Source organism: Strongylocentrotus purpuratus, unplaced genomic scaffold (genome assembly GCF_000002235.5).
Source record: "Strongylocentrotus purpuratus isolate Spur 01 unplaced genomic scaffold, Spur_5.0 spur5_scaffold_1, whole genome shotgun sequence".
Lineage (NCBI taxonomy): Eukaryota > Metazoa > Echinodermata > Echinoidea > Camarodonta > Strongylocentrotidae > Strongylocentrotus > Strongylocentrotus purpuratus.
This window is the reverse complement of record NW_022145594.1, coordinates 11,938,472-11,952,823: the sequence shown is the minus strand read 5'-3', so window position 1 is coordinate 11,952,823 and position 14,352 is coordinate 11,938,472. Positions and strand designations below refer to the sequence as shown.

Below are 14,352 nucleotides of genomic sequence, written 5' to 3'. Positions count from 1 at the left end.
TCACTGATGACAAGCTCTGTGAAACGCTCCCAGGGCCCTGTTTCATAAAACTTGTTATCAATAACAAGTTACAAGCTACTGTTATAAGCTACTGAAATCCTGTCATCTTATTGGCTGAAAGCAAATTTGTTATAGAAATGTTGCACTTGTTATTGATAAAGAAGGTTTATGAAACAGGGTCCTGCTGTTGCAGAGGTACCTCAGGAATATGAACCATTCTCATTGGTATGTAAAGTGAGAATGGTGCACTTTCCCTCTGTTAGAGTCAGAGACTAACAATGGGGGACCTGCAGGAGTCTCAATGCTGGCTAATGAATTATTCTGAATGTCCATATTCTTTGGAAATGTAATGTGAAGGGTGCACCAACCCTGATAAACATACAAATGGAAGTTTTGAAAATTGAAAAAAATTGGACCAGTAATAGTAATGGTATTATATCTAGATGGGAGGCGTTGGTTTGGTTATTAGTACCCGGGCTTACATGCAAGTCTCAACAATTATAGCTCTCAGTTTTCGCAAGGAATAATCCTGCCATATGTAGGTACCCACTTACTACCCATGGGTGCAGTGTGGCAAATGTAGATCAATGGCTCACCAAAAGATGTTGGTGTCATGTCAAGCAGCCGTGGAATCAAATTCCATACCAAGTGTTGATATCAACATTGTGGTAAAAAAAAGGAGTAAATTAGAAGAAAGGTAACAGAGAAAGACATTGAAAAATTAGTTTAAAAATTATGGGAACTAATGCATGTACAATGTCACGAAAAGTGACAAACACAAATAAATATTATCAGATTTATTTGATACTGTTCTCACTTCTCAAGGAATTCTCTTTGAAAATCCACTTGAACTTTCCCATTTTCCATGCTAAACTTTTAATCCCTCCTAGCCAAACTAGTACAGACAGCCTTTAAGGTCCGTATTGTACTAATTCAGTTAAAGCCTATCTGCACTAGTCTGGCCAGCAGAGCTGCCAACTAGTACGGATTTTCCGTAATTGGTACGGAAATTAACGACCATTACGGAATGTTGTCTCAAATTACGGATTTAAAAAAAAAAAAAAAAAAAAAGATTTTTTTTTTTTTTTTTTTTTTTTTTTTTAATGAATTAAATATGATTTATCGTAGCGAGTGCTGTGAATAGGAGCCATTTTTCATGATAAACTGTGTTGTGATGACCTGAAATTCAATACTTAACATCTTTGTGTGAGTAAAATCACCAAAAATTTCAGATAATCATGCGTCCGCGCAGTGTTGGCGTGTCGTTTTTTTAGATTCATAGCGCCGCATAAGAAATTACTGATTTATACCCCAAATTACTGATTTTGAGCCTTGTGATTACTGATTTTCTGTTCTGGAGGTTGGCAGCTCTGGCCAGGAGGGATTAGACCTCGCTGCGGGTCACTGGCAGGTGGTTATCTCATCAAATCAGCTCTCAATTAACATTTAAAAAAGGGGATCATTGGGGACCAACAGGTACCGCCTAGGCATTGTTGGCAATATAGAGGGCCTAAGTAGATACAAGTAGTGCAGTCTTGCTTTAAATGTGACACTGGGTCTAAAATAAGGAAAAATTAGTTGATCTCAGTCTGATTCCCTTGGTAAGCCCAATTTGGAACAAAAGCCTCAGTCCAGCAACATGTTTTAAAGGTCACTTAATTGCTCCCTCTATATAGAAAACAATGCCTAATCGGTGACCATTGGTTCTCCATGATCCTCTTTTTCTTATGTTACCAGTAATTGAGAGCTGAGTTGATGAGATAGCCACATGTCAGTGACCTTCCTGGGTGGTTTTATCCCTCCTAGTCAAACTAGTATAGACGGCCTTTAAATTTAGTAGAATATGGGCCCAAGTATTCAAAACTTGCAAGGATTTTTTGTTTTTTCTTCTTTCTCATTCTTAATTATATATTCTTAGCCAGATAAAGGAACAAGTTTAACAGCTTGAACTGTCAAAATGTTGAATACATCGTACATGTATTACAATTATGTACTGGTGCCATTTTTTAGTGTAACAAACTTCACTTTGGCAAAGTTACATGTATCTGCTGTCATATAGCTACCTTGTGATATTTCCTTGATTTAACAATTATTATTCATTTGAATGGGTTTCATAATACATAGAGTATTATGATTCACAATTTTGTATTTCTGACTTTGTAATTCGAATGATTTGAGCTAACTTCCTTTCTCTCGTATTGCACTCTTCTGCTTTAATTGTCCTATTCCTCATTGGTTACAGCATGAGCTGATTTCATGATGTAAAACCATGACTTGTAAACGAATGTGTTTATTTTGTTTACCACTGCCTTAAAACTCTTGTTAATGGTAAAAAGAGTTACTGTCATGTCAGTTGTGATTCAATCACATAACGGCATGCAACTTTCGCTTGCAAACTTCAGGTTTTGCACACACAAAATATTTGGTTCAACAGTAGTTTATGTACTTCTAAACTTGTAAAAGGCCTTGTAAATTTATGGTTGTTGATTTTTATTTGTTTTTGTAATTGTTATTTGGGGTTTCAAAGAGATTGACCTTTAATTGTTGACTTATAAATTCGGTGTTTATATTGATTATAATGGTTTGTTGCACATGTATTTCTTTAAATAAATCAATTTTGTTTGAAGCAAATAATTACCGGTAGTCAAAAGAGTTCTTATCAACCTTTAGACATCAAGTCATTCATACTCATTTTATCTGTATCTATCCTCCCTCCTCGGCCTCTGTCTTTCTTTGTTTCTCTCTTTCTTTGTCTCTCTCTCTCTCTCGATCTCTCTCTCTCCTTCTTCTCTGACATGCACCCACATATACATGTACACACATAATCCCTCTCGCCCCCCCCCCCCCCTCTCTCTCTCTCTCTCTCTCTGTCTATATTTTGATGAATATGGTATATCACACTTTTGTTGTCTTCATTAATTATCAGTGAAAAGGGTCATTTATGAGGAAACAAAAAGTTTCTTATAAAAATGGGCAAAGGGAACTTAAATCAGAAGGAAAGGGGTGCCTGAGTCAAATTATAAAAAGGGCAATTATCAGAGGTGGAAAGGGTTCTTTTCACACTTGAAGATGGGCACTTCTGAGAATGAAAAAGATTGAGGCAGGTCACATTTTGTTTATCAGAAAGGGGACCCGGAGCTTTATTATTAAAATGAATCTGAGGCACTTATCACAAGGAATTAAGGGGACACACAAAGAAGTATAAAGGGCTCTCATAATTATCAGAAGGAGGAGGGATGCACTTCTGACAAAGGAAAACGGCACCGAGTCCCAGGTTTGAATATATAGGCGCAATTATCAGAGATAAGGGCCGGGGGACTTATCAAAGGTGGTTAATTAGCCAAGGGGAACTTACAATGTATATGCATGGTGTGGAACAGGTGCCTATAATATTAACAAGAAAAATGGCTACTTATTATCTGAAGTATAATTAAGAGGGGCATTTGGGGAGCGCGCGCCGCGCCTCTGCTGTTTTTTATGTTTCCTTTATACCCCAAAAGTCTTGTATATATACGTCACTCGCCAGTGGAGGACGAATTTCTGTATTTTTTTAAATCGGACAATAAATTATCTTGAATCTTGGAAGTCGGTTTTGGTTTCAAAAGAAAAGGGGGCATGGGCGGCTGGTTGTTACCCTTGCCAGCATATACGGTACTGCATGATTAAAAAGACTTCCTACTCACAGCTATTGTCGTAATCCTGCTTGTTAGTGGATCGCGCGCCAACAGTTTTTGTACATGTGCGTACGTTCCATGTACCAACTTGATTGTACTTTGTACACCTATAAACTTACTTGGATTTCGATGCCTATAACTCGTACATAGTATAGTACATACTTACTGCGCGCGCGTTAATGGGAACGGCGTGAACTGAAGCCAGTACATAGACGTAGGTCTACTACTGTATCAAATTCGTCGATTTTCTACGTTTGATTAGGTAATTTTATTGATTTATCGTAGTGAATAGTAGTAATGATAATATAGTTTGGTTATTTCGTTGTCTGAAATCTATCTATAGTCGGCAATCGCCAGGAAAAGTAGAATCTTATCCGCGTGAACGTGAGTGTACGTGTGGTCGTTATGAATTGTCTAGGCCTACGTAGACTACATGCACTGTACTATGTAGGCCAGCGCCTACATGTACATGTATGTGCTGTGGTGTGAATCTTGTGTTTGTGCTTGTCGTCCGAAGTTGGAGATAATGAAATATTTTTTAAATAAATTTTTGTTTTATATTTTTTCCTTGCCCAATCATCATCATCATCTTGATCATGACTAATGAGTAGACTATGACTTGTGATGGCGTTCCGAAATGAAAATAATTTATTGTGGGACTGTAAAAAGTTGACTGTTCGTCTATAAATTTGCAAATACGGTTTTGTGAAGCCAAGCATCATGGGCATTACTTAGGAGACAAATGCAAATTGAACGACAGTGTACGATGTTGTTGAGGAGGCGAGTTGGCGCTCGGTTGGTAAAACGTCTACCTGTAGGGCCTACTACTACTAGGCCCAAAGAGCTCGGGTTTGAATCCCACCCTGGCAGATGACTGAAGCCTGCGTTGTGTATCAACATGCCCCTCCCCTTGTTTTACAGATGCAGGCTATGTTAAGTGGAAAACACTCTGTCCCTTGGATAGGACCCTTAATGGAGACCCGTGTTCAGGAGAGTCACCACCCTTGCACGTTAAGAACCCACTGCACTATTCCTAAGTATTAGACAGAAATAACTGTCTGATATGGGTCATTTCTTTAATAAAACTGACATTTGTTGACATTCCCCATGGTAATCGTGACCACTCGTACCAGGGGAAAGATTGGCCCATTTCTGTACCTCTTTGTGACGGAAACTTTCTCCCCCGATTTTCAATATTTAGATCTAATTTTCTGATTTATAAATCAGATAGAAAAAAAGGTTTCTATATTCTTCTCCTAATTACAGTTATCAAATTTTGATAACCTATTATAAAATGTGAAATTTACGGACTTACTTACATGTATATGAGTTATCCATTTTTTATCTCAGATCCGTGAAACAGCTGTACGTTCATGCATTCAAACTAGTAATCTATGACATGACCCGGCCGATGAGTTTCCGGGTCAACCTACCAAAGATCTTTGTACTTGAACCCTACGAGTATGAGTATGATGGTTTTGTGAAACATGCAGAAAAAAATATATTTATGTGACTTAAGACAATTTATATTTATAACCAGTGTTATCATCTCTTTTTGTCTGTCAGGTGGGAAGTTGGAATTCTAAATAAAGGACCACGGTAGACTCGGCAAGATGTCTGACGTACCATCGGACAGTGAGGATCAGTCTGAAGAGCTGACCGAAGAGCTGACCAACTGGCAAGCCAAAGAGCGGTTTGTGAAGGAGAAAGTCACCAACATGCACCGCTTTACAAACGATGTAGACATTCGCAGGATGCCAAAAGAGACGTTTGTTACAGCAATGGCCGACCGCGCCACTCTGGCCCTCTATGCCGACCAGATAAAGAGCACAAACAGGGTGAAGCGAATGTTTGGGGAGACCTCGGTCGTTTCAATCCACAGTGGAGATAAATTTGTGCGGGTGGTAAGTTCTTTCATGTCAGCTATTTAAAGGTAACTTTATAGTGAAGGAAGTCCTACGTAAAGCACTGTCTGGAATGCAAAATGCAGAATCATTGAAAACCATTTTTTGCACGTAGGTAGAACCAAATCGTTAAGATTTGCAGCTAGGAGATAATAGCCATTCAGACCCTCATTAGGCTGAATATTCCCAAAAGTGTCATTCAGGTTACCTCTGTAAATTCACCAATATCACCAAGAATTGTGAATTTTGTGTTCCAAACACATAAAAAAACAAATGTTTATGTGATACTACAATTTGCTAAGATACTGGTACCTGGAATACATAATAAGATAGCAAAAAACATGTTGAGGCTATTCTATGCTTTATTTTGGGGGTGCAAAGAATGAATTTATCAACAATATTGTAAAGTTTGTAGGTTCTAAAGGCATCATTTCTTTGGATTATTAGCAAAGTGCAGTACCTTTTGCTACATTAAAGATGAAATAATAATTTGTTTTGATATTTTTATCAAGATACTCCCATGTATATGTAACTGGGAGGAAAGTGGTTACAGTCTGATGTTCATACAGTGAAGAGAAGTTAGGGTTGTGGTGAAAATAAATATGATTTGTAAGCTTTCTCATCCTGTTTAAGCTCATGTTGATGAAAATTCATAGCAGCAAGTATCCCATGAAAAGGATTGTCTTTGAAATCACTAATCTAGCTAGAGCTCAAACAACTCACAACTTTAAACTGCAAGCAAATTTTGGTGCCACTTGTTTGTGTAATCCTAAATACCTTTGGTGAGCTGATGAGCACCCTTTGTGGTGTTGGCGTTTCTCCCAGACTACAGACTTAAGACTCGTTCAGATATTTACATAATTATAAACTGGCACAAAAATATGCGTGGGTTTATGCGATTATGCAACAAACTGAACAAAGGTCCTGCGGGCCACTGAGGTCTGTGAATGAGATACAGAAATGTGACGCCAATGACAATTTACGTCATTAAAGAGAAGGTTGAGTTCTGGGAAGAGGTGAAAAAAACTGAGCGTTGTCATCCTTATTATGCAAGTGTGGAAGAACATCAGATAAGACATGTTCCCTGAAAAGCATGGCTCTTCAAATGCCTTCATATTCTAAATATGTCATGTAACATCGTAAAACTTGGGGGGGGGGGTAGGATTTTTACGCCACGTGTTCATGTAGTCCCATATACGTCTTTCTGTGTACAGTGTTTGTAACTTTACCAAGACTTGGCCAAATTTCTTATCATTTTGATGATTCCAGAACCTTGCAATACACATAAATTCTTATATGCTAGATGGTGTGGAATCGACCAGAAAAGGTTGATACCTTTTCTGGTCGATTCCACACCGTTTCTTTCACAATGCAATCGCATGACCAGTGGTTTTGCTGCCTCATACATATCTGAACAAGCCCTAATATTTGAAAGTTTCATTAGGTTGCTTCAGTGCTTGCTTAGTTGTAAATATGCTAATTAATTAAAAAAAATTAATAAAAAACAATTTATTCTTCTTTAATTACAGGTACTAACAGAGAATCTTCCCTTCTTGTGCACTATGTGTGGAGAAACCTTTGTACACACTCAACCACTGCAAGATCACGTTGAAGAGAAACATGGCTACTTCCAGAATAACATAGATCAGCGGGCACAAAGGAAAAAGCCAGTAAGTAGACAGAAGTAAATTTTGTGTTAAAGCCCTGTCTGCATTTGTTTGGCCAGGGGGGATTAGACCTCCCTGCAAGGTCACTGACAGGTGGTTATCTCATCAAATCAGCTCTCAATGAACATAAGAAAATGGGGATTATGGGGACCAACAGGCACCGATTAGGCATTGTTTGCAATATAGAGGGCGCAAGTAGCTATACAGTGTAAGTAGTGCAGTGGGGCTTTAAAGTGGGTGGGTCATTGGGTTTCCATGAGCAGAAGGTCATAATTCGCAGACACCAGACTTGGTAGAAATACCATTAATGGGTCTACATTTCTACACACAGCTAACCGGTAGGTCAATCAAGAAATACCCCCTTGTCTCTCGGAGAGTCTTTGGGTGATGCAAATGTAAGATTAGTACTTTACCATGTGGGGAAAAGACAGCATTCCATGAAGCTTGTTGGTCTAAAAATTGAAGGCTAATCCCAGTGATAGACAACACCTGTTATCGGGTAAACACCGGAACGGTGTCAAATTCCCCAAGAGAGCCCACTTATTTGTGTCTTTAAAGCTACACTATCTTCTTGTAGCTACTTGCTCCCTCTATATAGAAAATAATGCCTAATCAGTTACCATTGGTCTCCCATGATCCTTTTTTTCTTATGTTAATTGAGAGCGGAGTTGATAAGATAACCACCTGTCCAGTGACCTTGCAGGGTGGTCTAATCCCTCCTTTAAACTAGTACAGATGGGCTTTAAAGTATTTCTCACTATTTTTCAAGTGGCATCATGGTCTAATGGATATGTCAGCAGACTAGACCTCACATGTTATCAGCATGGTCAATGAGGGGTTAAACTTGTTTGAATCTTGAAAATCAGCAACGGTTTTATAATATTCATTCTCAACCGAAATTATTTGTAAGTAGTCAAGTGGATAAAGCACTTGACTTCAAATTCAAATTGTGGGTTTTATCCCCGATACAGCACTAATTTCCTTTGGTAAGACGTTTATCTATATATGCTATACCCAGGAGAGAAATGGGGACCCGGTAGGATGCCGAAAGCATTTGTGTACTGTTAGTAATTGCCATATGCCCTCGAAGTGACCATATGGTAGGAATACTCCCTAGGGAATGGAGATGGTGCACATTGTGTGAATGAAATTGATGACCCGGGTAATAATATCTGTAAAGCGCTTAGAGACAGTATTTTGGATTAAGCGCTATATAAATCCAGATTATTATTAGATTATTGTTTATTCCTCCTCTCAGATCATCATCGCGAAAAACTTTGGACGGAAAGAGAAGAGTGTCATACAAGAACAAGACGCTGCAGTGGATCAAGATGATGAATCTGACAATGTAAGTAGAAGGCTGTTCGACACATGCTCCACCAACAGTTGTTCCCCTATAGATACCAAAACCTGCACGTATCCATACCTGCCAACCACCCCGATTTAGGCGGAGTTCCTCCGCATTTTTCATACCAACTCCGAATTCCGAGTGCATGCCTCAAAACTCAGATTTTTTTTTAATTTCAAAATATTTTTAAAACAAATGACTGTTGCATAAGACTAAAGCATAACACAGCACTGATAACCAGATCACGCCGACATCCGCGCTCGCGCTCATAGAAGATATACACAGCGCAGCCCGAACGTGATCGTTAGTTCCGCAATCATTATCCATGTACTGTACTGCAGTCATTATCCATGTACTGCATGTACTACAGACATGCCAACCGTTCCGATTTTAACGGAACTGTTCCGTTTTTGAAGTTTTTATAGCCCTAAAAAACGGAACGTTCCGATTTTGGGGAATTTGGCTTTCCATACATAGCATTGATCCGATCGAGTGCTGAACAGATTGCATTGCGCAAGGTGCGTACAGCGTGCACTGATATGTACGTACAGTGGCAGCGTTTCCGTACGTAACATTTCCGTACGTAAATACTTGCGCTGGCAAATCTTGTAAGTATAATTTCTATACGTTTGCACGCATATCAGCGCAGCATGCGTGCATTGGCTATCGCGCGCTGCTAGCGCACCGTATATGCCCATGCAAAGTACGTGTTTCGAGGTACCGTATACTTTGTGATTTGTGATTTGTCTCGGAAGAAAATCTGTCAAAATGAGCGGAACAGCAGCAAGATGAATTCAGAAGTACAAACAGGAATACAAGGAACGATGGCAAAAAGCTAGCCCACCACCTTCCCACCTCGAACCTTTCGAGTTCCGCTAAAATTGTGCGCTGCGGAGCTCCGAGGGTGCATTGGTATCGCTGGCAAACTCTCGGGCGGCTAGCTCCCCACGACGGACCATTCGCGGTATGGCGAGAGTGTGTGTGTGAGATACGATTTTGGATTCAAGAACGCACGTACCACAACCGTGCGCGTCATTTTCAGCTGTCGAATGTCTACGACCAATTTTACATGTACGATTTTTAGTACAGATACTTGGTCAGTTTTCTTCTTATATCTTTGGTTTTACAACATTTAAAAATATAATTTCTTCAAATTTGCTCCTGACTCGGTTCAGACTAATTGTCTGATGTGTTTTCAAGTCAATTTCTTGAATATATTTTTTTGCATGAATTTGCCTAGACCTAGTATGACACAAAAATTACCCATAAACTTGGGTTGAATTTTAGGGGAAATGGTCCTTAAAATAGGCTCAGATTGCACCAGAGAGCATCTGGAAACCCAGAGCTTCCAGGGCCCTAAAGCGGGCCCTGGACCCCGGCTAAAAGGACTTCGCGCTCGTGATGTTCTGATTTTCAAATGTTGGCATGTATGGTACTAGTACATGGAAGCACGTGCGCAAGCTATATCGATAAAGTGTGTGCAGACGTTGTACTAATACATACACTACATGCAGCGTTGTTGCATAGTAACTGCATGCGTATAGCCCACGTGTATTTATATTACATGTGCAGTTGATACACCCTGCATAAACACTGTATACATTGGCGTGTTTTCTTCAATGCTTGTGCGATGACTGCATTCGTGGAAGCTTGTTATTTACCAGACTTCCTCGATTTATTTTGGATTACTACTACTATATTCTTCTTCTTCGTTGATTTCTCCATTTTTGAAGGACAAAATGGGTAAGACTCGTGCTGTTCATAATCAGAAGTATAAGAAAGAATACGGGAAACAATTTCCAGTTGCAGAATCAGCACTCGGACTTCAACACGCATTTTTTTTCAAAAATTGTTTATGTGTGGGGCGAAAAGGTTGAAGGAAAAGCCCATTTGCACCATTAAAATGGAGAGGAAAAAAAATAGACCCTAAAGTCCTGTGTATCCCCCCCCCCCCCCCCCCCCCCCCCCATCTACGGGCTACTACCCCAATCCTTCGGTGGTTCGCGACCTCGTAGTCCATCCAAAAAAATTTACTCCTAATTTCTCTTGTCTCAGGTTGGCAGGTATGCGTATCGAATCCATAACTTCACCCCTGGACCTAATGCAGTACTTACCCCTGTCCTAACCACTAACCCAATTTCAACCCTACTAAACAAAATCTTACATTTTAGAGGGAGATTGGAACAATTGTAAACATCACAGTTTATTGTACAGTTAACTCTGCACAAGTCAATCTCTTGGGGCTGCCTAAAAGAAATACTTTGACTCATGCAAAATTTAACTTAGGAAATGTATATAACGCATATTTTACATTGTTTGGTCCAAATAATAGATCTGACGTAGGGGCACTTTGACTTGTGCAACTTTCAAGTTATGCAGAGTTAAGTTTTCGGATCAGTGTCAGTTAGTTTTTTCATCTAGCTTGACTAGTCCCATTTCGTTAATGCCAATTTCCTTATCCAACTGATTTGTTATTTACTGACAAGAGTGTTTATATAGAATGATTATGACAAAGATAACGATTTTGATAAATTCTTTATACAAAATAATTTCTAAGCTCTGTACAAAACAAGGCTCATGTTCAAATATTATGTAATAGTTGTAATATGGACACTGTATATGAGCATATTAAGATAATACAAAACAAGGGGGAAAAGGTGTGACAATAATGAGGGTCAGAAATATTTAGAGCGTACAGTTTAGTGATTCTTTTTCTTTCTGTTTTCTGCAGGAAACCATGGATAACGGTGCGCCAGAAGTACCTTCAGATGCAGCACTGGATGGAGATGGTGCACAGAAGGAATTTCTGAGACCCGTGACATCCAGTGGGATTACTAACACTTCTGACCCAGAGGACCGCGTTGAACTCATCCTCTCGCAAATGTCAAGTCAAGAAGAGACGCTGGTGCAGGACACGGCGAGAGAAGAGGATTTGGACCAATCCAACACCAAAGAGGCTACAGTTTCCACAAAGACCACTACCCGCAATGTCCAGGTGGTCGGTAAGAAGCAGAAGAAGAAGAAAAAGAAAAAGCGGAAAGAGAAGTACACTTTGCACAATGCAGAGCATATTATCAAGGAGAACGAAGAGCGCGAGCGCAAGAAACAGAAGTTGGATGAGAATGGTGAACCACGGGAAGTGAAGAAACTGCGGCCGTTTTGTGTTGTTTGCCATCTGCACTGCATTAACAGAGTCACCTGTCGGGAGCATCTTGCTGAAGCACACAATATCTTTCCCAGCAGGGAGGCCGCAGAGAAAGCCAGGGAGCTGATGAAAGAACAAGAGAAGGATGCTGTGGTGAATGGTGAAGTTCCCAATGAACAGGGAAGCCAGGGTTCGGATGAGCAGCAAGATCAGTCGGAGCGTTCCCTCGAGAATGCAGAGAGTGATATTATCAAATGCGAATTCTGCGAGTCGTATGTCTTCGATGAAATCACCCTTGAAATGCACATGCGAGCTCACTGTGGTAACCCAGGAATCAAATGTGATATATGCCGGGAGGGGATTCTGCTGTGGGAAAATATGAGGATGGAGGAATTGAAAGATCTTGGTGAGCGAATCCTTTCAAGGAACAGAAGACCTCAGGATGTGGACTGTGATCCCGGCAAGTCCACCCCTAGAAAATACCCCAATTCCAGAGTCGTCTCGACGTGCTACGAATGCAACGAGCAGTTCTACCACAGTAGCCACATGGGGAATCACTATGCCAAAGCACATGCGAGCATCACATGCAAAGAATGCGGGACCACCCTGCCAAACATGCAGGCCCTGGCGACGCACAGTCTGGAGAAACACAGACCGGGCGTCTTCCGTTGTCCGTGGTGCCCGAGGCGGTTCCACGACCGGGGGAAGTACAACTACCACCTTGCAGGTCACATGGGGCAGTACAGGTGCCCCGGGTGTGGGAGAAACTTTGTGGAGAAGCCATCCTTGAATTATCACATGAAGAAATACGCAAAATTTCCATTGCACTTTCAGGGGTGCCAAACGACTGTACAAGAGATTTCATTTGAAAAGCCATTTTTATCCAGTGGCGCCACGGACCATCAGAATAGGGCTCTCACGGTTATGGTGTGCGACCTCTGCAATGCCACATTCATCAATAAAGGCACTTACACGAGGCATATGAACAAAGTCCATCCAGGCCATCAAGGACGATCAATGGACAACTCCTTTGTCTGTGATATCTGTGGCAATGTATTTTGGTCCAGGATGAACTTGACTATGCACAAGAAAATCCACGACAAGAAATTCCCTTGCACGTATCCAGGTTGCACCAAGAGGTTCTGGGCTCGGAGTATGATGAGAAAGCATGTGGAGACACACGAGGGTGCCCCGACGTATTTCTGCGAGGATTGCGGAAAGACCTACAAACATTCTGGGTCGCTCCGGCTCCACAAGAGAACGCACACAAACAAGAGGAGCAAATGCGACATCTGCTTCATAGAGTTTAAGGGTCGCTCCAACCTGGCAGTCCACATGCAGGAGGCTCACGACCAGGAACTCCATTTCACGTGCGGTGTTTGCGAGAAGCAGTTCAATTCGCGGCGACGCCTACTGGCCCACGCCAAGGTCCACAGTGAGCACCTCAAGGACTTCGTCTGCGAGAAGTGCACGTGTTCGTTCCCTGAAGAGCGGCTCTTGCTGCAGCACATGCGCGTCCACAACAAGACCTACAAGTGCAACTATTGCCACGAGGTCTTGGGCACTACCGACGCCTTGAAAAGCCACCACCTCAAAGAGCATGCATTGCCTGTACAAACGGTTCCAGCCACTGTCCAGGATTTCATTCCTGAAAGTATTCAGATCGAGGTTATGGATTCCGAAGGCGTTGTCATTGTGGAATATCCGGGTGCCGATCAAGAAGCAACAGATAGAGCGATTGCAGCCATTGTGTCCGAGTTACAAGGCTAGCAAGGACCCAGATTTATTAAAGTTTACCCTTTAAAGCCACACTGTCCTACTTGTAGCTACTTGCTCCCTCTATATAAAAGCAATGCCTAATCAGTGACCATTGGTCCCCCATGATCCTCTTTTTCTTATGTTAATTGAGAGCTGAGTTGATGAGATAACCACCTGTCCAGTGACCTAGTTGCAGGGCTGTCTAATCCCTCCCATAAACTAGTACAGATAAGCTTTAAGTCCACATGATGACATCTACCACAAGCATATTGTCTGCTGGTGGTTCATTTCATTCAACCAAAATCCTGAGGTGCACTTTACATCATTATAAAAAAGCCACATTTTTGCTGCATCATATTTGAACGAGCCTTTACTGGACTGCTGGAGGAGGGTCTCTCAACATTCATGGCAATCAGTGGCTTGTTAAATGTCGGATAGGTAAAAGGTGAATGCTTTTTGGCTAGTTAGTTCCTAATAATGTAAAAAAGCCACCAGGAAAAGACATGTCAGACATTTCACTTGGGCGCTTTCAAACGAGATGCATTGTTAACTAAAACAAGTCGGTAGTGTTCATTGTACTTTATCTAAAATCACTATTATTGTTTTTCCTTAGTTCCCATTTTCAATGAACATTCCAAATGCAGATGACGAGCTATTTTGCTTTACATTTGCAAGATTTATTTGCCTTTTCTAAGCCTTCCAAGATATTGACAAGTTTTTACAGTTATTTTATAGTTAATAGATAGAACTTTAAGGAAACTTCACCCCAAAGAATAAGTGTAGGTATTCTGAAAAATGTGATGTACATTATTCCTGCCCTATGTACAAGAGATATAAATGAAGATATTTTTGACAT

At 40.8% G+C, this 14,352-nt stretch overlaps 1 protein-coding gene across 1 annotated transcript; it reads left to right on the top strand.

The window, feature by feature from the left end:
• The first annotated feature begins 5,246 nt into the window (after window positions 1-5,246).
• LOC100888619 (zinc finger protein 3 homolog) lies at window positions 5,247-14,155 on the top strand. The gene is made up of 4 exons (XM_030977693.1): window positions 5,247-5,578; window positions 7,108-7,248; window positions 8,504-8,593; window positions 11,325-14,155. Exons 1-4 carry the CDS (start codon window positions 5,288-5,290, stop codon window positions 13,506-13,508), a joined length of 2,706 nt encoding a protein of 901 aa, XP_030833553.1. The 5' UTR covers window positions 5,247-5,287; the 3' UTR covers window positions 13,509-14,155.
• The last annotated feature ends 197 nt before the right edge of the window (window positions 14,156-14,352 follow it).